Consider the following 25,307-nt stretch of genomic DNA (forward strand, 5'->3'; position numbering starts at 1 on the left):
GAAGTTTGAAATCTGGTGTTCGGTTACCCTACGTTGGCGATTCTGGATTTTGAGGCTTGTTGTTCAGTGATTGTCGTGACCTGGAATCAATTCCAACGATCGAGGCCTGAGGATGAACTGGAAGTCTGGAAGTCCAGAGGTCGAGGCCAGATGACAAAATCGGAAGTTCGGAAGTCTGGAAGTCGAGGCCCACTGGCCAGAGCCTAAGCCTACAATTCTCTAGGCCTGTCCCGGTGTTAAAGTACTGTGCAAGTGCATGGGAGGGAGGGAGGAACAGGCCTGTTTCTGCTGATAATTTTTTTCTAAAAAATTATTTATGATATTCACTAGATCTTTCCGGGTAGTTTACTACAAGGCAAGTAACAAATGGTTGACGGAAAATTCCAAGTCATAGTAACATCACAGTGGAACTGAGGAGCAAGCTATCATTTTCACATTTATCTTTCAAAGCCTGATTCTTTGGAGAAGTTCTTTGCTTTAATGTTTTTCTCTCAAGAATCATGAAGAGACAGAAATAGTTGTGAGCTTGCAGAGAAGAAAATAAGGATTGGGACACCAAACACTCACTATATGCATATATCATTTCCTTGATCATTTCACATTATTTCTCACCTAACAATGTGCAGTGCAGTTTTAAAATGGCATCCAGAATTGCTCAATCAAACAGAGGCCGAGATAGTACTGAAATCCTTCATGACATCTGTACAAATCCATCTCCACCAATTCTCTCTTTTTTAAGAGAGAACTTTATGAAAACTGGGGTAATTCCAGAACAACATAGATAATCAACTGTGGTTCCAGGCTTCGTCAAAGCAAAAAATTTTTACTCATGATCATTAGCAGGCTGGGTCAAGCTTTGATATTGGCAGCCATCTGATGATCTGCACACCTTTCACTTCTCCGAATGGGTCCAGAGGCAATTCCAAAATGTTCTGAAAAGATGGCCCGAGTGGACTTTGTATTTACCTGCTCAGCTTTACATCAGCTGGAGTTCAATGGAGTACAACTCAAATCAACAAAAAACGTGAGGAGAGCCAAGTTTCTATTTGCTTATTTTTCCTTAATTCACTTTATTTTTATATTATTTACCAAGATGAATCTTCCAGCTCTTCTCGTAAACTTTCAACAAAATCCTCAGCAATATTGAACTTGTAACTTCAGATGATTCTTTTTGAGACCTATTGAAAGGATAATTAATCTGACACCAGCAATAATACCAGAAAGAATAATTTATGGAGTCATTTCTTTGTGTTTTGTTTCAACTGTTTGGCTGGATCATGATACACAGAATAGCACAATCCAGAGTTCTTCAAAAAAGTAAATAGTGCAAATAAGATAGAAATAAAAATATTTCATGCTATTTTATTTTAATTAAAACACTACAGAACTACAAAAAAGACATAAAATACTGCAAAATCTGTGCAATATGATAGCTTTTATACTCTTAATAATATTACACTGTTTTAATTCTTAACTTGCATGTTTCTCTCTGACTTTGATCTTCAAACAATTTACTTCATTGGTTGCACAATAGAACTGCTCCCATGATCAATTCTGCTGTCCTTTGCAAGTTTCTCAAAGTTTGCCCCCAGATACACTCTTCATAACAGAAGAATAAATCAGTTCAATGCAATTGATTGTGTTTTGACTGTAGCTTCTGCAAGTGCTCTATTTACCTATTGATCAGATTTCACAGGGCATTTCTGTAATGAAAAGTTATTTTTCTTATAAATACTTATCAATTGACTCTAGAAAACTCTATGGACAGTCATACCACAGATGATCTGTTGAGAAAGTAGATAAATTGTGTCCTTGACTTAGTGTGTGCAACTAACTGCTTTCTCAGATTCTTCACTTGAAGTCTGTTTCTTTAAATAAATCCTGTGATTGGATGTGCTGTGATAAACATTTTGGTCAATTTTTATTCAATGTTAGATTAATTCCTGCCATACCATAAGTTTCTTGATACAGACTTGATAGCACTGAAGAATATCTCTCAAACATTGCATTGGATGAATAAAGATTGACACTAGAGCTCTCAAATCATGTTTACCAGAAGGGCTTCAATTATCATAAATGGACTAGTACTATGTCAGAATGACTGTTATTATTTTTGGCAGTAGCTTACTATATTTCAAGTTATCAATCTACAAAGCTTCGTTTCAAATTAAACCCAGCCACGATATTTTATGTGAAGAAAATACATCTTTCCACAAGGGGTCATCATCTGTTTAAGAAAAGAGAACGATTTTGAAACTCCGTTATGAAAATTCTGAAAACAATTGAAAAATAGAAAATTAAATTTACATTTGAACTTCTCGCAATAAAATTAAAATTATTTCTCTGCAGACCTACATCAGCGCTGTCTAAAAATCATCATTATTGAATTTGTTAGCTGCCACCTACACCAGAATACTTGAGAAAATATTTTCTCAGTTCCTGTCATCTCTGTTTTCATTAGAATTAGAATTATTTACTCTACTTCCCCAAGAAAACCAATAAAAGATTTTATTCATTAGTGCACAATTAATTCATTACATTCAGGCACAAAATCATTAAAAGCTAATAAAAATGATAGAACTGCAAACATGTGGAAATCTGCAGATGCTGGAAATTCAAGCAACACACACAAAATGCTGGTAGAACGCAGCAGGCTAGGCAGCATCTATAGGGAGAAGCACAGTCGATGTTTCGGGCCGAGACCCTTCGTCAGGACTAACTGAAAGGAAAGATAGTAAGAGATTTGAAAGGGGGAGGGGGAGATCTGAAATGATAGGAGCAGACAGGAGGGGGAAGGATGAAGCTGGAAATTTGATTGGCAAAAGGGATACAGAGCTGGAGAAGGGAAAGGATCATGGGATGGGAGGCCTAGGGAGAAAGAAAGGGGGAGGGGAGCACCAGAGGGAGATGGAGAACGGGCAAGGAGTGAATGTGAGAGGAGCAGAGAGAAAAAAGAGAGAGAGAAAAAAAGGGAAAAAGTAATAAATAAATAAGGGATGGAGTAAGAAGGGGAGGAGGGGCATTAACGAAAGTTAGAGAAATCAATGTTCATGCCATCAGGTTGGAGGCTACCTAGACAGAATATAATGTGTTGTTCCTCCAACCTGAGTGTGACTTCATCTTGACAGTAGAGGAGGCCATGGATAGACATATCAGAATGGGAATGGGACGTGGAATTAAAATGTGTGGCCACTGGGAGATCCTGCTTTTTCTGGCGGACAGAGCATAGGTGTTCAGCAAAACGGTCTCCCAGTCTGCGTCGGGTCTCACCAATATATAAAAGGCCACACCGGGAGCACCGGATGCAGTATACAACACCAGCCGACTCACAGATGAAGTGTCGCCTCACCTGGAAGGACTGTCTGGGGTCCTGAATGGTAGTGAGGGAGGAAGTGTAAGGGCAGGTGTAGCACTTGTTCCGTTTACAAGGATAAGTGCCAGCAGGGAGATCGGTGGGAAGGGATGGGAGGGACAAATGGACAAGGGAGTCGTGCAGGGAGCGACCTCTGCAGAAAGCAGAAAGAGGGGGAGGGAAAGATGTGCTTGGTAGTGGGATCCCGTTGGAGGTGGCAGAAGTTACGGAGAATTATACATTGGACCCGGAGGCTGGTGGGGTGGTAGGTGAGGACAAGGGGAACCCTATCCGGAGTGGGGTGGTGGGCGGATGGGGTGAGGGCAGATGTGCGGGAAATGGGAGAGATGCGTTTGAGAGCAGAGTTAACGGTGGAAAAAGGGAAGCCCCTTTGTTTAAAAAAGGAAGACATCTCCTTCATCCTGGAATGAAAAGCCTCATCCTGAGAGCAGATGCAGCGGAGACAGAGGAATTGCGAGAAGGGGATGGCATTTTTGCAAGAGACAGGGTGGGAAGAGGAATAGTCCAGGTAGCTGTGAGAGTCTGTACACTTATAGTAGATATCAGTAGATAAGCTGTCTCCAGAGATAGAGACAGAAAGATCAAAAAAGGGGAGGGAGGTGTCGGAAATGGACCAGGTAAATTTGAGGGCAGGGTGAAAGTTGTAGGCAAATTTATTTATTAATTAATTTTCCCCTTTTTTTCCTCTCTCTCTTTTTTTCTCTCTCTGTCCCTATCACAAACACTCCTTGCCTGCTCTCTATCTTCCTCTGGAGCTCCCGTCCCCCTTTCCTTCTCCCCAGGCCTCCTGTCCCATGATCCTTTCCCTTCTCCAGCTGTGTATCTCTTTTGCCAATCACCTTTCCAGCTCTTAACTTCACCCCACCCCCTCCGATCTTCTCCTATCATTTCACATTTCCCCTCCCCTCCCACTTTCAAATCTCTTGCTATCTCTTCTTTCAGTTAGTCCTGACGAAGGGTCTCAGTCTGAAACGTCGACTGTACTACTTCTTATAAAAGTAATAGAATGTTGTTATTGTATTTTTGTATACTTTTATGAATAAAATTTATTCTCAAAATTTAAAAAAATCCTCTTGGTAGGTTTCCCTTGAAACCTCCACCAACACCCCCATGTGCTCTTTCTTGTGCCTCCAGTCCAATTGTTACTCCACCAGATGTACAGGAAAAAGGGAATACAATAGAATATTACAAAAGAAAACATATATAGGCTGTCTAATAACCAATGTGCAAAAGAAGACAAACTGTGTAAGTAAAAAATAATACTGAGAACATGAATTGTAAAGTGTCCTTGAAGGTCATTCTGTAGGTCGCAGTTTGCTAGTCTTCTGCTGAAGGAGAGAGGACTACAGTGGTTCATTATCTAGTTCAGTCTTCAAAATCACACTGTGGCCTACCTTATCAAAGAGATATACAAATGTCAAAGCCAAGATGAACAAGGTATGTGACATAAATCAGGTGTTCTTTGTTCTACGTTCTTTCCTAGCATTCTTCAAGATTTGACTGAGAGTCTAGAATAGGGTTCAGGGATTGAATCATAGAATGGCCGCACAGCTGTGTTCTAGATTGATGTAGTCAGTGGTAAAGAAGAATGTAAATGCTCTTTCAAATTACATGGGTGTAACATAGTAAGAAAATATTTAGCAGTATAGAAGACAACAAAATGGCGAATTTAAGGAAAAGGGAAGACACAGCTTGTATAAATTAAGACTAGAGGTTATCCTTTAGTATTTCTAAAACTTACAGTTGCAATAAAGAATCCAGTCCTGACGAAGTGTCTCGGCCCAAAACGTTGACTGTTTATTCCTCCCCGCAGATGCTGCCTGACCTGCTCTGTTCCTCCAGTATTTTGTGTGTATTACTCTGAATTTCCAGCACCTGCAAAATCTCTTGTGTTTATGATTTACTACCATGTTATTCCTTGTTTTATACTAGTTACTTTTGAAATTTATAGATTTCTATGACTTTGCACTGTACTGCTGCCACAAAACAACAAATTTCACATCGTACGTCAGTGATAATAAATCTGATTCTGATTCTGATTCTGAACAGTGTCTGGAGTTTTAAAAATTCTTGAATTAGCCCTTGCCAAAAGAATAGACCCCTTGCAGGCATTATTCTTCAACCTTATGAATACTCTTCCATTCCTACCTCATCATTACAGTATCTACCTATTAAGTAGCAACATCTACCTGAATAAACATGTATCCCCTTTAAGAGCAGGCTCCCATGACCACGCCAACAAACCAATACATTAGTAGAGAACACTGCTGACACTGATCCAGCATGGTATTACACGAGGAAACATGATTACACTGTTCTGTGAATCCTACATTTGAAGGTTTGGATCTTTGTGGTATTTCCATAAATAAATTTAGGGTGACATTTAGCACAATTAAAAATAATAAAGCAAATTTGAGGCTATATAATTTCTACTTTATAGATGCTTCTATGTCCTGATAACCCTCGAGTAAATAATAACAGGAACTGATGTGTGAGGACATGCCATAGCTTTCCTTTGCTGTTACTAGATGGACATATCTGTGTAAATATATCCCATCTCATCAGGCACAGATAGCCTGGTTTTATCTTTAATACCATCAGTCTCCACTATTAAGTGTGTGGGCTAACCCTGACCCTAACCTAATTGAATTCTCTTTTGTTTCTTTTGTGACACGCTTCATCCTGCATGCATAAGACAAATCCAATCCCATGATCTACTCAGCTCAGAAATGCTACATACATATTCTAATCAGAGCTGATGAAGTTTGATGAATAGAACCATAGAACACTACAGCACAGTACAGGCCCTTCAGCCCTCCATGTTGTGCCGACCCATATAATCCTTTAAAAAAAATACTAAACCCACACTACCCCATAACCCTCAGTTTTTCTTTCATCCATGTGCCTGTCCAAGAGGCTCTTAAATACCCTTAATGTTTTAGCCTCCACCACCATCCCTGGCAAGTCATTCCAGGCACTCACAACCCTCTGTGTAAAAAAACTTACCCCTGATGTCTCCCCTAAACTTCCCTCCCTTAATTTTGTACATATGCCCTCTGGTGTTTGCTCTTGGTGCCCTGGGAAACAGGTACTGACTATCCACCCTATCTATGCCTCTCATAATCTTGTAGACCTCTATCAAGTCCCCTCTCATTCTTCTATGCTCCAAAGAGAAAAGTCCCAGCTCTGCTAACCTTGCTTCATATGACTTGTTCTCCAAACCAGGCAACTTCCTGGTAAATCTCCTCTGCACCCTCTCCATAGCTTCCACATCCTTCCTATAATGAGGTGACCAGAACTGAACACAATACTCGAAGTGCAGTCTCACCAGAGATTTGTAGAGTTGCAACATGACCTCTCTACTCTTGAACTCAATCTCCCTGTTAATGAAGCCTTACATCCCATAGGCCTTCTTAACTACCCTATCAACCTGTGCAGCGACCTTGAGGGATGTATGGACTTGAACCCCAAGGTCCCTTTGTTCATCCACACTCTTAAGTAACTGACCATTAATCCTGTACTCAGTCTTCTGGTTTGTCCTTCCAAAATGCATCACCTCACACTTGTCCAGATTGAACTCCATCTGCCATTTTTCTGCCCAACTCTGTAGCCGGTCTATATCCTCTTATAACCTTCGACAACCTACAGTTCCATCCACAACTCCTCCAATCTTCGTGTCATCCGCAAACTTACTCAGCCATCCTTCCGCCTCTACATCCAGGTCATTTATAAAATTCACAAATAGCAGGGGTCCCAAGACAGATCCCTGTGACACTCCACTAGTCACCAACCTCCAGGCAGAATACTTCCTTCCACAACTACCCTCTGCTTTCTTCCTTTAAGCCAATTTTTTATCCAACAGCCAAGGTTCCACTTATCCCATGCCTCATGACTTTCTGGATGAGTCTCTCATGAGGCTCTCATGAGGGACCTTGTCAAATGCCTTGCTAAAGTCCATGTAGACCACATCCACTGCCCTACCCTCATCAATTTCTTTTGTTACCTCAGATTAGCTAGATTCCTTATTAACAAATGCAAGCGTTAATCAAGAAGCTGCTTTTACTAAAATGATAATACCACTGATGCCTGGAAATTCTGGCCTTTTTCTTCTAAGACTTCCACCCAAAAGTAGACACATTGACATTTATTACTGCTTAAGAGTTTCACCTGAATAACCTTCTCCTTCTTTTCCAATATTATTCGGGTGTTTCCAGTCTTGGGAATGAAGAAACACATGATGTTAAATAAAGTGGGCTCTGAACAATTTAATGTGTCAAGCATACTTGTGCTAGCATGCCTGGAGTGATAATTAATTTTTACATTAAATTCACAGAATTGCCCAAAGCCATCCACAATGACCTATCCCTACTAAGCAGATAATTATCAAAATAATCTAGCATAACTGGTGTCAGCAATGGAAAACTTAAAACATCAGGAAAAGATATGACATTAAATGAGTGTTGGTCTCCATAATTTATATTCTTTAAGCAATGAATGAGATAAGAGTCTGCACTCATTTTTTTAAAAAATAAAGTCTCCCCCTTTTTATTCAACCATATTTCACATGTAGCTATTGGGTAATCAAATATAATGTGTGTATTCATTTGTGGTTTTTATGGAGTGTTGTTATATAAGAAGCTCAAATGTGTCAATGTGTCTTCTGTCTGTTTCTCCTGCACTCAGTCCATTAATGGTACTTTTCTGGTTCCTGTTGTGTTAGTATTTCAACAAAATAGAAAGTAATGATTCTGAAAAAGGTTCTTCTGAGTAATAATATTAATATACAGCACATTATATTAAGCAGCTAAATGAAACTTCTTTACCAGTTATGCTTCACAATCCGATTCCTGGAACTGATTGACAATGAAATGAGTTAATTAGCCTTTTGATTTCCTTCCTCACTCCAGTGGGGAAACTTACTTGGTTTTTCTTTCTTTTACTGTGCTGTAAGGAAATTAAAGACAGGCCATTTATCACACTAAGCTTCAGTGCACCCAAGGCAACATTACACTTGTTTCTAGAGAAGAGCACTGAAGACTTTTACTTATCCAGTGGACACACAGAGTGCCAGAATAGATATGAAATAGCAGGAATAAAACACGACAATGTCTAATATGATGCCCAGTTTTAAATGTTTTACAGTTTCATGCAAAGTGAAGTAGTTTATCAGTAGCCTGATCCACCAGGCCAGATACTCCCACATCCCACAGTCCCTGGCAGGGACTGCTCTGCCCTACAGAAACAAAGACATAAGATTACCCCGCTATCTTACTAATCAATGATACAAAACAAAATCAATGTTGAAAATTGCTGGGAATGGAAACTAAAAATTCTTTACAGTATTTATTTCATGTTCTTGTATCCGAGCACCAAAAATATATGCACATAATTTTTCCCTTCATTTCTGCTCTTTATACTTTTACAATAGTACATTGAGTAAGTCATGGCAGATCCACTAGTTCCAAAATAGATTACAATTGAACTACCACATCTGCTATCTTGTGGTGGCCACCACATTTATGTGAGTTGGCTAGCAATGAACAGACTGCAATTAACACTTAGCGAGGCGTGGATTCAGGGATCGTTTTCCCTCAGCAGAAAGACAAGTAGTTAAGGGACACAGACTAACTGATAGCATTAGAACAGAATTGAGTAAATAGCTTTCATGCAAGAGCGATAGGATCTGGAATTCACTGGCTGAAAGTTGATGGAGGCAGGAACTTTCATAGCACTTACAAGATATGTATTTTATGTGAAGTATACACAATAACAAATAAGGCAATGGTCTAAAAGCTGGGAATAGGATTAAGCCAGATAGAAACCTCCAGCTGGCATGGACTGGATAGGCTGAGTGGCCTCTTGCAGTGAGACAAATTTCTATGATTCTATGATGTCTGGGCAGGCTGCAAAACAGAGGGTGGAGGCACAATTTCATAGTTTCATTTTGTATCTACAGGGAGTTCAGAGGAATCAGTATCAGGTAGACTAGATGACTAATTGCCAATTGACTCAATAGTTAAAAGAACATTTTAAAATAAAATTAAATTTAGTTTGATTTTGGTATTTTGCATATGGAGAATTGTTTTTTTAATCTAGATAGTGGTGTTCTTTAATTCTAGAATTAAAGCTATTCCTTTGCAGTTGCAGTATTCTTTATAAAAGTTTAACACTGGGTTTCTGGATAAGGCAAGCTATGAACAGTATGATGATGAAGATGAATACCAGTATTGAATAATGGAAACATTTGCTATGCAATATATTAATTGCTTGAATAATTATGATGTCTACTACAAAGGCTGTTGAAAATTCAGCAAATTGTACATTGAAGTGCCACCATCACAATGACAGGGAGGGAATGCAACAAGACTGATGGTATCACTACTGGCTGCTGATAAATTAAATTTGGATATGGCACGGTACATTGTTAAGGAATATTTGTGGCTATGCATTTTGATATATATGATATTCTTGGTGACAGATTTCAAATCTGGTCATACCATTATTGCAAGTCCCAGTATGGACCAACATAAAAATACAAGAGACTCTGCAGATGCTGGAAATCCAGAGTAAGACACGCAAAAACGCTGGAGGAACTCAGCAGGTCAGACAGCATCTATGGAGAGGAATAAAGAATTGATGGTTTGGGCTGAGATCCTTCATCAGAATCTTGTCATATGCCAGTTGATGTTCACTCACTACCATTCAAATCTGCTTGTAGTCAAAATCCCTTGGTCCCTCCTAACCCTCTCCACTCCTCTTCTGTAATCATCTCCAGAATGGCTTTCTGGAGCTCTGTGTCCCCAACTTCTCTGCCACATGAATACCTTGCCTCTCTCACCCCTTTACAAGCATGATGCACCATCAATAACTCTCGGAGATGTGAGTAGAGATAGGCTTTTATTAGCTGGAAGAAAGCACCATCAGCAGCAAGAGACCACCACACAGCATCCTGGAGACTGAGGGAGGAGCAGTGCCTCCAATCGCCTTTATACAGGGGTCTGTGGGAGGAGCCACAGGAGCAGTCAGCGGGGGGGAGTGTGTCCAGACAGGTATATGTAGTTCACCACAAAGCATCTTGCTCCTCTTGCGATCTCCTCTCCACTGCAATCCTCTCTACAATCTCTCAGTGATCTCTTTCCATTCACACCTCCCTGAACTTCCACCAACCCAATTAGACAGATTTAGAATTAGATGTACTTACTTATTTATCACGTGTACATTGAAACATACAGTGAAATGTGTTGTTTGTCTTAACAGCCAACACAGTCTGGAGTTGTGCTGGGGGCAGCCTGCAGGTGTTAACATTCTGGTTTCAACATCGCATGGCCACAAAGTTCAGTAGAACATGCATCCAACATACAACAATCATCAACAACAACACAAATCCCTTTCCCACCCCCACCCACACACGCAGATGGGCTTCTAACCCCCAGGAAAGTCACCTCTGGGCCTTTAACCTCCAGACCGTGGCCCCAGACCTGCAGTTACTTGGCCTCCGACTTCCAGACTCACCAATTTAGGAGCTTCAACAGGTCTTTAACCTTCAGATTTGCCAGCCTTGGGCTTCGGACTCACTGACCTTGGGGCTTTGGCCTCGGGACTCCTGGATCACAGGCCTTTGACCTCAGAACCTGCCAATTGATCTTGGGGCTCCAATCCTGGGACTCGCTGACCTCAGACATCTGACCCCAGGATTCACTGACCTTGGGGATCACCGACCCTCATTCTATTATAACCAGTACAGAATTAGAAAGTCTATTGTAATGATTTTGTCTAAATGCTTTTCAGAGAACTTAGCAGATATTTGCTTTAGGAAATTTTCCACAAATGCAATACCATAGAAAAAAATTGGGTGAGGCCCAGAGAGACCAATGCCTGAAAAATCAGGCATATTTCAGATGCACGAAAAGTAGCCCATGTCTTCAGATGTGGGATTCAGATGCAGTATGCAGTTTCCTGCACTTCCCTCATCACTTATGCAGCCACCAACCCATTTTTCAGCAGAGGAGCACTTAGTTGTCAAGCACCTCCGCAATTATTGTGGAAAATTCATGACGCACAAGCTAGCAAATGTGGCAAATAAATAATTAAAGTCCATCAGCAGAGTCACTGCTCTAATTATAATAAAAAATAATTTGCCGTTACTATAACTTCCAGACTATCATCCTTTGTCACATAAAATATAAAATGCTATTTGTTCAGAGACCAAACATGAATATATAGGCACCTAGCTTGATGTATGAAAATAGCAAAGGTATAAATGTGAACAATATAAGGGGTTCTTTGAACACTCTAAGTTTGTTGTAATGCAACTACATGAGAAGTTAAATTCAAGGAGACTCAATATCCATCTGTGCTTCAGCATCACTTTCTCTGTCTGCATATAGTTCTTGATGAGACATCTGTGATGAGATTTGGTTTTACTTATTTGATCATAAGGTGTGAACATCACTGAGATCACAGGGCAATTAAGAGTCACCCACATTATTGCATCTGCAGTCGCGTGTAGATTAGATTCAAGATTCAAGATTGTTTATTGTCATTCTTCAGTACACGAATGTAAAGAGAACAAAATGACTGTTACTCTGGGTCTGATGCTGCAAAGAAAAGGCACAATAAATATAAAAAACACAATTGTAACCCTCAGGTTCTGTCGGCTGTGTAAGTCTCTGGCCCCACCAAACGTGTGAGATTGAGATGCCAAACCTCCTGTCTGTGTGGATGCTGTGTGATATTTTTCCCCTGTTACACATCAGTACCACGAAGTAACAGACAGTGCACCATAGGCAATTAAACGATTTAGCTTCATTATTCTTAATTTGACTAAAGGGTTAGTAAAGTAAAACAAAAAGAAAAGGGCCCATTTTAATGAAACAGTCTAATGTGCACAAGTTGGAGCTCACAGCTTCCCTTCCGCTGGTCCCCCATCGATTTCTCCAGGCTTCATCGACTCCCGGCCCCACTCCGAGTCCACTCTGTCCTGCTGTCTATGACCTCTCCTTTCTGGCATCTTCTCTCTTCATCTTCCGCCGAATAAAAGACCCAGATCACTTCGGTCGCAGGCACACAGCAAGAAAAATCACTCCTTTCATTGGACAGCACACATTCCAAAGCCCCGTATCTCTAACCATAACCCAAACACTGCTGCTACAGAAAAACCATTACATTAGCAGTGAAACCTTTCCCAGGGTGTTAAACAATAAAAACACAATAAATATAAATACATAAGATTAGCTTATATATAGAGATTGATTGTATGTCCATAAGGTGATGCTAGGTAGCAAAGTATCTATTCATAAAATGCTGAATCTGCAATGTTTGATATTGTAAGTTACTCTGAAGGATATACTTACTGAATGTGTGTGGAACTCCTCAGTGCTATTTTGTTGGAGACATTAACCAATTTTAAAACTTTTTCCAAAACCATAAGCTGATCAAACCATGTAATATTGGGGCTCTGGCTTTGTTTGATTTTACAGGGTAATGTTTAGCTGTAGGGGGCAGCATCATATCTCATTCACATTTTCATTGTAACCCTTGAGAAACTGAAATTTTGTAAATGATACAGCTATTATAATGCACAAACTCAGATTTCTCTTCTTTATTTTTTAGCTTCTATCAACATTTTAACATTTTCAAGATCTTTCTGAACATTTGAACTATTAAAATTATTCAAGTTGGAGTAAGTTTTTATTTGTATTGTCACCATGATTTCTTCTAGTATATTAGTTTAATGGAAAATGGTTAATGTAGTAATATTACATTAATGTTCTGGATGTCTGAACTTTGCATTGCTAAAATTATCTATGGTCTCACTGATATTATTTCTGTCAGTGTTTTGGTGTCCCTTTCTCTGTTATTCTGCTTCACAGTTGTTTGTCAATCTTATTTTTATACCATTTTTATTTGCCTGCCTCTTTCTTTCTGTTCACTCATTCTGTTCATCACTTCTCTGAGGGATGATTGCAAGGCAGCAGTGTGCTCCAATTGGTCAGTCAGCTGCCGTGTACAGCTCCTATCTCTAGAAACATCATGATGCTGGATAACAGTTCCCAGGGAGTCTCCAAGACCACAGCAGCATTCCTGTAACAAAGCTGCACATGCTCCCGAGCCTTCTACCTCTTCTGATCATCACAAAAGCAGCTGAATCGAGGAGAGTCCCCACTTCCCTTCGTTGTCGAGAGACATTAAACTCCCTAGCAACGGGAAAACATCTTTTAAAGTAAAAATCCTAAGCTACCTAGCAACTAAACAATGTTATTTAGTGCCTTTCCAACTTCCAGATTTGAAAGGAGACCTGTGTCATTACACAAAGACTGAGGCTGCTTCAAGGATAAAACAACACTGGACAAAGATTAATGGTACCGGTCTAGAGCTGAAAGGATGTCTGCACTCCGTCGAAAATTCGGTGAAGACTATCAAGTTGTCAATACTTCCAGGGGTTCTACCTACAAAGCTCCCATAAAAAAGAAAAGACAAAGGTTTGTTGACAAGAATGGTCGTTGTAACGTACAGCATGGGAACTTAGGCGGAGAGACAAGTAGGTACATTTCTGATCTGTTCACTACTTTAGTGGATCTGAAGTGGAGATGGAACCTTCTAATTTTCATTCTGACTTACACAATAGCCTGGCTGGTGATGGCTTCAATGTGGTGGATCATAGCCTACATCCGTGGAGACATAGATCAAACCCATGGGGAGAACTACACTCCGTGTGTGGCTAATGTCTACAATTTTCCATCAGCTTTTCTTTTCTTCATAGAAACAGAAGCCACTATTGGTTATGGCTTCAGATACATCACTGAAAAATGCCCAGAGGGTATCATCCTCTTCTTGTTCCAGTCTTTGCTTGGCTCCATTGTGGATGCCTTTTTGATCGGGTGTATGTTCATCAAAATGTCCCAGCCAAAGAAAAGGGCAGAGACTTTGATGTTCAGCCACAGCGCAGTCATCTCTCAGCGTGATGGCAAAATGTGCCTGATGTTTCGAGTAGGGAATCTTAGAAACAGCCATATGGTCTCTGCTCAGATGAGATGCAAAGTGATAAAGGTAAGCGCTGTCAAATATTAACTAATTTGCCCGTAATAGTCTCCTAAATGTATTTAAGTCAAACCAGGCACCCTAACTAGATTTGGCTTTGTAGATAATTTGTTATACTGTACTGGTTCATTTAAAACAAACCTGTTTTATTGCAAGATATCGTTGCCTTCAGTAGTGAAGATTGTTGAAAATTTAATTTGAAAGCATTTAGCATTAACTATCTGGAAAATAAAATGAAGCTCAAACAAGAGAAATATTGTTCCCAAGGCAATTCAGCAATGGAGGAGTTAATAAAGTCAGTGTGGGCACAATAAGTAAATCTAACACTTGTGCTTCTTCCTGCAAAGACTCCATCAGAATATGTTCAAATACTACAAGTATTTGAATATCTGGATTGATAGAGAAATGATAGGGCAGTAGACTAGAATTACTACTGCCATCATTAACACACCAGTAACTCATTTGTTAACAGTTTTTTGTTCCTGCTATGGTGCGGGCAATAATGATATTTCATGACGAGCATTTTACACTGCTGTTCACTAAACATTGTCAATACATAATTTTAATCATTATTTAAGGCACTGCGCAAAATAAAATCCCAGCAACTGAAATGTGAGTGAGAGATGTCCTCATTTCCAAGTCAAATACAAGAGCTATTGGGACATACGCTCAATAGCTACTTTACGGGTACCTCCTGTGCCTAATAAAGTGGCTACTAAGTGTATGTTTGTGGTCTTCTGCTGCTGTAGCCCATCCACTTCAAGGTTTGACCTGTTGTGTGTTGAGAGACCCTCTTCTACACACCACTGTTGTAATGAGTGGTTATTGGAGTGTCTGTCACCTTCCTGTCAGCTTGACCCAGTCTGACCATTCTTCGCTGACCTCTCCCATTAACAAGGTGTTTTTGTCCACAGAACTGCCACTCACTGGATGTTTTTTTGTTTCTCGCACCATTCTCTGTAATCTCTAGAGACCGTTGTGTGTGAAACTCCCAGGAGATCAGCAGTTTTTGAGATACTCAAACCACCCCGTCTGACACCAACAGTCATTCCACGGTCAAAGTCTCCCCTATTCTGACAACAACTGAACCCCTTAACCATGTTTGCATGTTTTTTTTTTCATTGAAATGCTGCCACGTGATTGGCTGATTAGATATTTGCATTAACGGGCAGGTGTACCTAAAACAGTGACCACTAAGTGTGTCTTTGGCCAGTGACTTGACCATGACTGCTGGGAACTCCAGTGCCTGCTAGCAGGTGTTAGTTAGGAGCAATGGGAGTAGGACGACACTGAAGGATACCACGATGGGGGGTAGGTTACCTCTCCTAGTGATAACTCTAAACAAGGGAGACATGGGAAATGTTTAGGGAACTGGGCCAGTTGAGTAGCCTAACCAACCAACATGTAAAACCCACACAAGTGTGCATTCATGTTGCAGCTTCTGATCACTCGAAAGGCCTTATGAGTCTAAAATGCAATCAGTATTGTAGAGTAACACACTAGGAAATGGATGCATTGCAATTTCCTACACACAGTAATGAGGCAAATCACCATTTAAGGTAATGTTGGTGGCTTTATTTGAGAAACAAATGTTGGCTACGCAATTAGAGAATTTTCTTAATCATTCTACAGGGTTTTTTCCCAGCTGAAATGGATGGACCAAGCATTGGAATTGGAATTGGTTTATTATTGTCACATGTACCAAGATAGAGTGAAAAGTTTGTCTTGCAAACTGTTCATATAGGTCAGATCATTATACAGTACATATTATTGCACCATATAATAGTTAGTACTTCCACCAACACAAGGGTTTTTGGAACTTAGCAAGCCAGGCAACATCTATGGCAGAGGTTCCCAAGCTTTTTTATGCCATGGACCAATACCATTAAGCATGGGATCCGTGGAGCCCAGGTTGGAAACCCCTGGGTGGAGTAAACAGTTGATGTTTTGGCCCTTTGAGTCTCAGCCCACGATGTCGGCTGTTTACTCCCTTCCCTCCATAGATGCTGCCCGCCTTGCTGAGTTCCTCCAGCATTTTGTTTGTGTTGCTCAGTACTTCCACCAATGCAACCTGACTTCAGATCTGCTCTGAAACATCAATTGAAATAAACCCACAACCACCTATCTCAGAAGACAAGTGTACAGCCACTAAATCAAGGCTGATACATCGCACCAGAATTGGGTGTATCACTAATGACTGCACAGCTAAATGGAGGCAGCAGTAGCAGGAACATCTGACATGTGGAGGTCTACCACCCCAACATAAGCTCAATCACTTATCTCATGTATGGGGCAGATGGAAGCTCTGCATTGTATTCATGGTTGAGAGGGCTGCTGACCTCTGTTAGGGCTCTTGTGCAAATCTGGTGGAATCAGTACAACTTCTGGGCCACAAAATTCAAAATATTTAACTGATACAAAAACAGAAAATGCTGGAAAAACTCAGCAGGTTATGCAGGATGTGTGGATAGAAAACAGTCAATGTTTTGGGTCTGCGACCTTTTGCCAGCTACCAATTCTGATGTGGGGCTGCAGACTTGAAAAGTTGACTGTCTTTTTTCCACAAACGCTGCCTGATCTGCTGAGTTTTTTTCCAGTATTTTCTGTTTTTTTCATTTCCAGCATCTGCATTTTTTTTAAAATTTCATTTACACTTGGCTGATCTCTTCCCTCAGAATCGTGAGCAAGTCCTATTTTGTATTGCTCAAAGGTGTAAATATATTTACTGCACTTGTAGAGAAAATTGCACACCTTACAGTCTCCAAATCAAGTTAGTTGGGAAGAAGGCTAGTAAGTAATTATTGTGTCAATAATTGAATTGAAGTTTCAAATATTAGCTAATATAAAAATGTTATGTTAAGAAAGTGACAAATACAAATTAGGAGAGAGGAGGTAAGCATTTTAAAACACAAGACAAAAGGAATAGTCCACCAGACCCCCCTCAAGCCTGCCATGACATGCAATCTAATCATGCCTCAGCTATGCTGGTTTCAACTCCTCTTCTGTGCCAGTTCCCTATGACCTTTCATATATTTGGCAGTTTTCATCAATAGCATCCCTAATAACCTGTCCTCTACCACTCTCAGAGACAGGGAATTTGCTGTCATTTGAGAGAAGAAGTTTCAACAAACCTCATTTTTGAAAGACCAGCCCTTTATTTTGTAGCTATGTCCTTTTCTGGCTCCCCCTTACTGTGCGACAGAAACACAGAATAACTCCTAAACCTAAATGAAGATGATAATGAATAGCAAGCAACAAATAAATACTCGATTAGTGTTTGCATTACACTGTCAGTATAATAGAATGTAACATGATTAGCATGATAATTATATGTCTAAACAAACAGAATCCAAAAAAGCAATGACTAATAAAATCTTTTTGCAACTGTCTGTTGACATTTCTAGTTTCAATCTGTTGTAAATCATTTTATAATAAAATGCGTATGATTTTGAAGTATATTTGTTCAATCAGTTTTATGGCAAGATGTGCAGCTAATTTGGTGTGTACTATGTTGCAGAGGGCATAAAAGTAGTTTCACGTCTCTATTCACTTTTATGAATGAAAAGCTTCAAAACTAATGCCAGCACAAAATATATATTAATCATTGATCTAAAATTAATTTGTGCAGATCTCTATATAAGCATAAAATAGTATCTACAAAGGTAGTTATATGTTGTTTTGATGTATTTTGTAACATTCTTGTAATCTATTTTAGAATTTTTAACAAAACACTTGGGATTTTTAACTAAAATGTTTTACTTTGAACAATTTTACTGTATCTGTAAGACTCATACACTCACATTTAAAACTTTTTCTGTGTCAAATTATTTACATACATAAAATGAATCATTGCCATAAGACTTTGAAATAAAGCTGATCAAAATTGTTCAAAGCCATTCCTCATTGTTTGTTCATGAACACATTGCTACTTTTATCAAACTTGTTTTTGAACAATTAAAGGTAATGTTAGGTCAAGATGGAAAACTTAGTTTATGGTAACAATTGCAATGAGATTCATGGTCAGTTACCTCTGAATTGGCACTGTAATTTCACCCACAAGATTCTAAGCTTTTTATTGGCAAGGTAATGTAACCTATTTAACCTTTTCAAAGCTTACATTGACATTTCTGGCTACTAATCAAAAATGGCATTTCCTATTACTTTCTTATTGCCTCATGAATTGAACCATTTCCACTTCTCCATATTTACTTCCCAAATGTGCATTGTAATGTTTTGTGCAGAAGAAAATATAATTTGTGTAAACATTTATTTCTTAGAATCTGTTTCCAAGTATACAATACATCAAGAAAACAATGATTTCAAACTAACATCCATTCTGCTTTTCAAATAAAAGCATTGCCTATAAATCATAAACCTGTCCCTTTACTTTCAATTAGTAATGTCATGTAGGGGGGCAGTTCTTCAAAGGAGCGTAAAACATTAAATCAGGAATAGGGATTTCTGACCCTTGTGCTACTCTGTGATTCAATAACATCATGGCTGATCTTCTATCTCAGTGCCAATTTCCTGTTCTAACCAAATAATACTTGATTCCCTTAATACTTTAAAATCTATCAAACCTGGCTGGTTACATCAGGGTCTTGGTTACATCAGGTAAGGCAATTTGAATGTACAGAAATATAGGAATCTGCAGAAAGTAGTGGGCACTGCCCAATATATCACAGGCACATCCCTACTCACCATCAGTAGTATCTACAGGAAATACTGCTTCCAGAATGCCACATCTATCGTCAAAGATCCACTCCATATAGGCCATGCCATCTACTCGCAGCTACCATTGGGCAGGAGGAACAGAAGTCCCACACCACAAAGCTCAAAAACAAGTACCTCCCTTGAACCATTTGTTTCTTGAACACCCATCAGAACAATTTAGCAACTCTCTGAGCACTTTCACAACATTGACCTAAAATGGACATCTTCCTTTTTGTTCTAAGTTTCTTGCAAAAAAATTATGTATAATTTTGTTTAACTTATGTGTTTTCTTGTAAATGCTGCTTACATGATGCCACGTGCTAATGATGTTGCTGCAAGTAAACTTTTTATTACACCTGTGTGCACCTGTACTTGTGCATATGACAATAACCTCATCAAGCTCTGCTTTGAACATCTCAATGGAGTGACGAACCCTCCACAGCCCTCTGACATAGTGAATTTTGCACCCGCTGACTGAAGAATTACTTCTCAGCTCTGATTTGAATGAACAACCCTTTATTTAAGACTGTGACTTTTTATTCCAGGCATTTCCAAACAGAAGAAACATCAATTCCCAAGCTACCCTGTCAATGGCACTTTGATCTCTCTTGCACATTCAGAAATATTCTATTTCATGCCAAATTTAGGGATAGTTTATTTACTAATTTTTTAGGGTGTGAATGTTGCTGGGAAGGCTAACATCAAATGGCCATCTCAAATTTACTTTAAAAACAAAGATGTGGTGTATTACCTCCTTGAATTGCTGAAGTCCTTTTGGTGAAGGTTGTTAGGTAGGGAGTTTCTGAATTTAGACTGAATGACAATGAAGAACAGGCAATGTACAGTACTGTGCAGAAGTCTTAGTCACATACCACATATATATATATATATATATATATCTAGGGCGCCTAAGACTTTTGCACAGTACTGTAGTAATTGTATGTATTGCACCGCACTGCTGCCACAGAAAAACCAATTTCATGACGTATGTGAGTAATGATAAACCTGAATCAGATATAGATCTCTATCATAGTCTGAGAGTGGGAAGAGGACAGGGAGAGTGGAATCGTGGTTGGGAAAAGGGGAAGGGAGAGGATAGGGAGCAGAAGCATCAGAGACATTCTGTAATGATCAATAAACCAATTGTTTGGAATAAAATGACCTTGCTTGGTGTCTCAGAGCTGGATGTGTCTGCACCCACACCACACCCCCCTGGTCTGGCAGTCCTTCTCTGCCACGTGTCTCAGAATCTTCCTGCGGAGCTCCGCCCTCACAATGCCTAACATCCTTTGCTCCTGCCAGATTTACAAACTTGCTCGCTGCTCCATGTTGACAAATACTACATATGTGTGCCTAAGACTTTTTCACAGTACTGTACTTCCAAGTCAGGATACAGCGTGTGACTTGGAGGGGGGAGTTGATTCAAGGTGCTGTTCTAACTATTTGAAATGATTTGCTGAAATGACCTTTCTTAGTACTATTTGGAGTGCACATCACAGTAAAGCAATTGAAAAAAGACTTTTTTTTCTAAATCTGTTATTTCCTAATTGTGACACAGACAATACCAATACCAGACAAAAATTGTCTCCTAACACACAAGAATTTGCAATTATTTATAGCACACATGTGAGGAAGGAAATGTCATTTTCTCCATTTGCCTCAATGAGTGCAGCTACAATACTCAAACTTGATGCCATCCAGGAGACAGAAACTGAGAGGAATTCGGTTTTAATTGTCAGTTCAAAATACATGAAGGGGTATTGGCTGTGAATGTTTCATTCCTTGAGCTCATGGAACTTTAGGTGTTTAGTTAGTTGACTGCTAACCAAAGGCAAATTACCCCCCCAAGACATTTACTGTATATAGTACTTATGAAGACCTCAGGGATTCCTTTAAACATTTCAAAGCCAATGAAATGTAATCATTGTTGTAATGCAGTCAGACACAGCTTACCAATGTATGCACTTAAAGGTCTGTGAAGCAGAAGTTATATTAATGATCCTTTAACATAGGTAAGAGGCAAAAATTGACCAGAATTTTGAACTCTATAATATTAATATCACTGAATTATTTTCACCTGACATCACCTCAGATGAACAACTCAGCAAATTTAAACTTGATTTTGCCCCAATTACTGATGTACAGCTGTTGCTAGAAGAGGCAATTGCAATGACCAGAAGATGCCCAACAGATATCGGAGTGGACTTTGCTCATGTTGCTTTTCAGGTCTCCTAGACAACCACTGAAATGAAATGTTTGGTCCCTCAGCTGTGCAAACAAAGGATGCAGGTCTGTTTATGGCTTGATCTACCACAGTGGACAGGCAGAGTAAGGGGGGGGAGCTGCTCTGCTGGGGATGTTCTGTGATTCCACAGTTCTCATAGCCAGTTCTTTTGCAGTACACACACTGATGCTCTGTCCTGAAGGACTGAAGCGAATGAGACAAGTGCATTCAACATTATCTCCTCACCAAGTAAATGTGGCAGCAAGCCTGAATAATATAAGGTTCAATGTTGAACTGGAGCCCACTTCAGACGCAAACCCTTCTTAATTTGGTCTGGCCACATTTGGCGTGTTTTCTGCGTTCCACATTACAGTAAGGAGGTGGAGTCATTGGCGAGGGTGCAGAAGAATTTCATTTGGATGTTGTTTGGATTAGAAAGTATCAGCACAAGGAGAATTTGGACAAACTTTGATCATTTTCTCTGGAGAATTGGAGGCTGTGAGGAGACCTGATAGAGAGGCAAAAATCGGTTGTTTTTCCCAAGGTAGAAATATCAAATAAAAGGTCGCATAGCTTTAAGATGGGGGCAGAGGTTTGAAGGAGATGTGGGGAGGGAGTGGGGGTACTATTTCTTTCACTCACAGTGGTAGGTGCTTCGAATGTGCTGCCAGTGGTAATGGTAGAAGCTGACATGAGGCATTTAAACAGACACAGAAACATGCTGGAGATGGAGGGATATAAGACAGGTACAAGCAGATGGGATGAGTTTTACTTGACATCATGGTTCACACAGACATCATGGGCTGACGGGTCTGTTCTATGTTACATGTTCTAATTAGGGTTGAAAATACTCGGCCTCAAGAATAATTAGCAGTTTGTTTAGCATTGTTCTCTTGATGTTGGCATTGCATGCTGTCTAGCTACATTCCCTTTAGCATTCAGTGATATAAATATTATAGAGTTCAAAGTTCAAAAGGTACAAGTACCAAAGTACATATATGTCACCATACACAACCCTGAGTTCATTTTCTTGCCAGCATACTCAATAGATCCAATAACCATAATAGAATCAATGAAAGACTACACTAACTGGGTGTACCACCAATGTACAAAAGACAATAAAATACAAAAAGAAAAAATATTACTAATATCTAAATATGCAATAAATATCGAGAACATGAGATGAAGAGTCCTTGAAAGTGAGTCCATAGATTGTGGGAACATTTCAGTGATGAGGCAAGTGAAGTTATCCCCTTTGATTCAGGAGCCTGATGATTGAGGGGTAATAACTGTTCTTGAACCTAACGGTGTGAGTCCTGAGGTTCTTGTACCGCCTTCCTGAAGGTGGCAGTGAGAATAGAGCATGGCCCTGGGTGGTGACTGTCCTGGATGATGAACAATATGGTGGTCAAGACTGATTAGAAACTCAGCTAGGCCTTCTGCATTAATACCACGTAGATCAAAGGCTGGCACACTATCCTGAGCGACTCAGCTCCTGAATCCTGTAACCTTTCAACTACGTACAAGGCACAAGACAGGTGTATGCTGGAATATTCTCCATTTGCCTGCTTTTCAATCAGAGTCAAAGCAGTATTTATTGTCATATGAACAAGTACATGTATGCTTGGGTATAATGAAAAAATTACTTGCAGCAGCATCACAGAAACATAGCATCAGAGACAGAAAATTCAACAAGAAAACATAAATTAATATAAACACAAAAAGAAAAACATAACATAGCAACATAAATTACACAAAACTATACAAGAATGAACACAATTAGAACAAAAAAAATGAAAGCAAAGTCCATTGCAGTGCAAAATGGTGATAGTAATGTTATACTGAGGTGGTGATTAGGTTTGTGGAGATTTAAGTAGCTGTTCCTGAACTTAGTGGTGTGGGGCTTCAGGCTTCTGTACCTCCTGCCCAATGGTAGCTATAAACTACTTCAGCCCAAGCCAGGTACTCAAGAAATTTGATTTCATGCAGGATTAAGCAGCTCACTTAATTGCCACCCATCCATAATTGGGATTGAGAGTGCAAAGTGCACCATCTGTTATTTACCTGGAGTACTCTTACAACAGCTCCCAAATCCACATTCTACAGTACATCATCAGAAAGGGCAAAGGTTTCAGGAGCATGGGAGTAGCACTACCTATAAGTTTCCCCACAGGCTGCACAGCATTGTGACTTGAAAATATATTGCCAGTTCTTTATTGTCACTGGACCCTAAATCCTGGAACTCCCTTGCTTTCACCAGAATTCGTTATTTTTATAAATGATCTGGATGAGAATGTACACAGTACGATTTGCAAGTTTGCAGATGATATTATAATTGTAAACAGTGAAAAAGGATATCAAAAATTACAGGGGGGTCTCGATCAATTAGGTAAGTGGACTGAAGGTTGACAAATAACTTTCAGTTTAGCTAAGAGCAAAGTGTTGAATTTTGGGAAGTCAAGCCAGGGTAGGACTTGTACAGCAAATGACCAGACCCTGGAGAGTGCTGTGGAACAGAAGGACCTGGCAATACAGGTGTCCCCCCCTTTACAATGGTAGAGCATTCCTATGAAACCTTTCTTAAGCCGAAATGGCATAAAGCAAAGAACCATTAATTTTTATCGGAAAAATTTTCGTAAAAGCGAAAATCCTCTTTGTAATGTGAAAATAGGTTACTGATGTAAGTCTTTTGTAAAAGCGAAGTGGTGTAAAGTGAACATTTGTAAAGCAGGCAACACCTTTACTGGTACATAGTTCACTGAAACTGGTCTCACAGGTCAACAGGGTGGTGAAGAAGGCATTTGGATTGGTGGCATGAAGTATAGGAGTAGTCGCACAGGATGTAGGTGAAGCTGCATTTACAGGATTGTGTACAGTTTTGGTCACCTAGTTCAATAGAGTGATACAAAAAATTCTGGAGATGAGGGTGCTGAGGTTGAATGCACTGTTGCAAGTGCAGAAGACTGACTCTTGTGCTGTATTCTGGGGTTTAGGACCTATAAGTGTCACCCAGTGGTAATTGTACACATCCTGGAGCTGTTGAGTCCTGTGTGTCAAAAATTCTTCACACACCAGTGGAATGGAAACATGAACATTACAGAATAATCTTTGTCTGTCTGTCACATCTTCTACTGCAATGCTGAAGAGCAGGGAAGATCTCCTGGGTTTAGTGTTTCTGTTCTGTTTGTTTGATAAGTTGAGTATTTCAATCTTGTCTGATTTTCTTGCCTTACCACTGTAAGTAGGACAGCCAAATCATGCTGAATAGCAAAGAACAGAGAATGCAGGGTGGTAAAAGATAACCTGCTTAATGGGCTTAGATATGCTACTGGAATGTTTTATAATGAAGTTTTCAATCCCGTATCCTGAGAAAATAATGCTCTCCGGGATTTACATCCAAGAGCCTGCAATGGCTCAGAAAGTACCATACTCCTTCTGTCAGAATGTTATGGATTCAAGTTCTGCTCTAGATCATTTTTTGTCAAGATCATTGGACTGACATTCCAGAGAAGTATTGAAGGAGTGCTGCACTATTTATTGGGGGTTCTGCCTTTTGAATGGTATGTTAAATGGGGACACTGTCTATTCTCTCACGGGAGTATAAGAATTCTCATCTCTCCATTTTAAAAGAAGCACAGAACTAATCGCAGGTGTCCAAATCAATAAACACTTCTAATAATTAATTAATTCTGATCATTATCATTTTGCTGTTTGTGGGAGCTTTCTGTGCTCAGTTCAACTTCCATATCACTGACAGTACTACTGTATCTGACACTTCACAATGACTTCACTGCCTATGTGACACATTAGGCCTTTCTGAAAAAGGGTGCTGTTCAGCCAAATCCTCTATGGATATGGAAAAGGCCCAAGTTGTAACGGAGTATCTCCTTTATATACTATACTGTACTTATTTCACTGTATATACTATACTTGAATTATATATTGTATAACATAGAT

At 39.6% G+C, this 25,307-nt stretch overlaps 1 protein-coding gene across 1 annotated transcript in view; it reads left to right on the forward strand.

Moving 5' to 3' along the window:
• The first annotated feature begins 13,462 nt into the window (after positions 1-13,462).
• Positions 13,463-25,307, forward strand: part of LOC140741425 (G protein-activated inward rectifier potassium channel 1-like) — a 68,608-nt gene continuing 56,763 nt past the window's right edge. The window contains exon 1 of the mRNA XM_073071602.1: positions 13,463-14,422. Within this exon, the coding sequence (XP_072927703.1) occupies positions 13,757-14,422 (666 nt within the window). The 5' untranslated portion in view covers positions 13,463-13,756. The remainder of the gene's footprint in view (positions 14,423-25,307) is intronic.

This window comes from Hemitrygon akajei, chromosome 18 (genome assembly GCF_048418815.1).
Source record: "Hemitrygon akajei chromosome 18, sHemAka1.3, whole genome shotgun sequence".
NCBI classification, from domain to species: Eukaryota; Metazoa; Chordata; class Chondrichthyes; order Myliobatiformes; family Dasyatidae; genus Hemitrygon; species Hemitrygon akajei.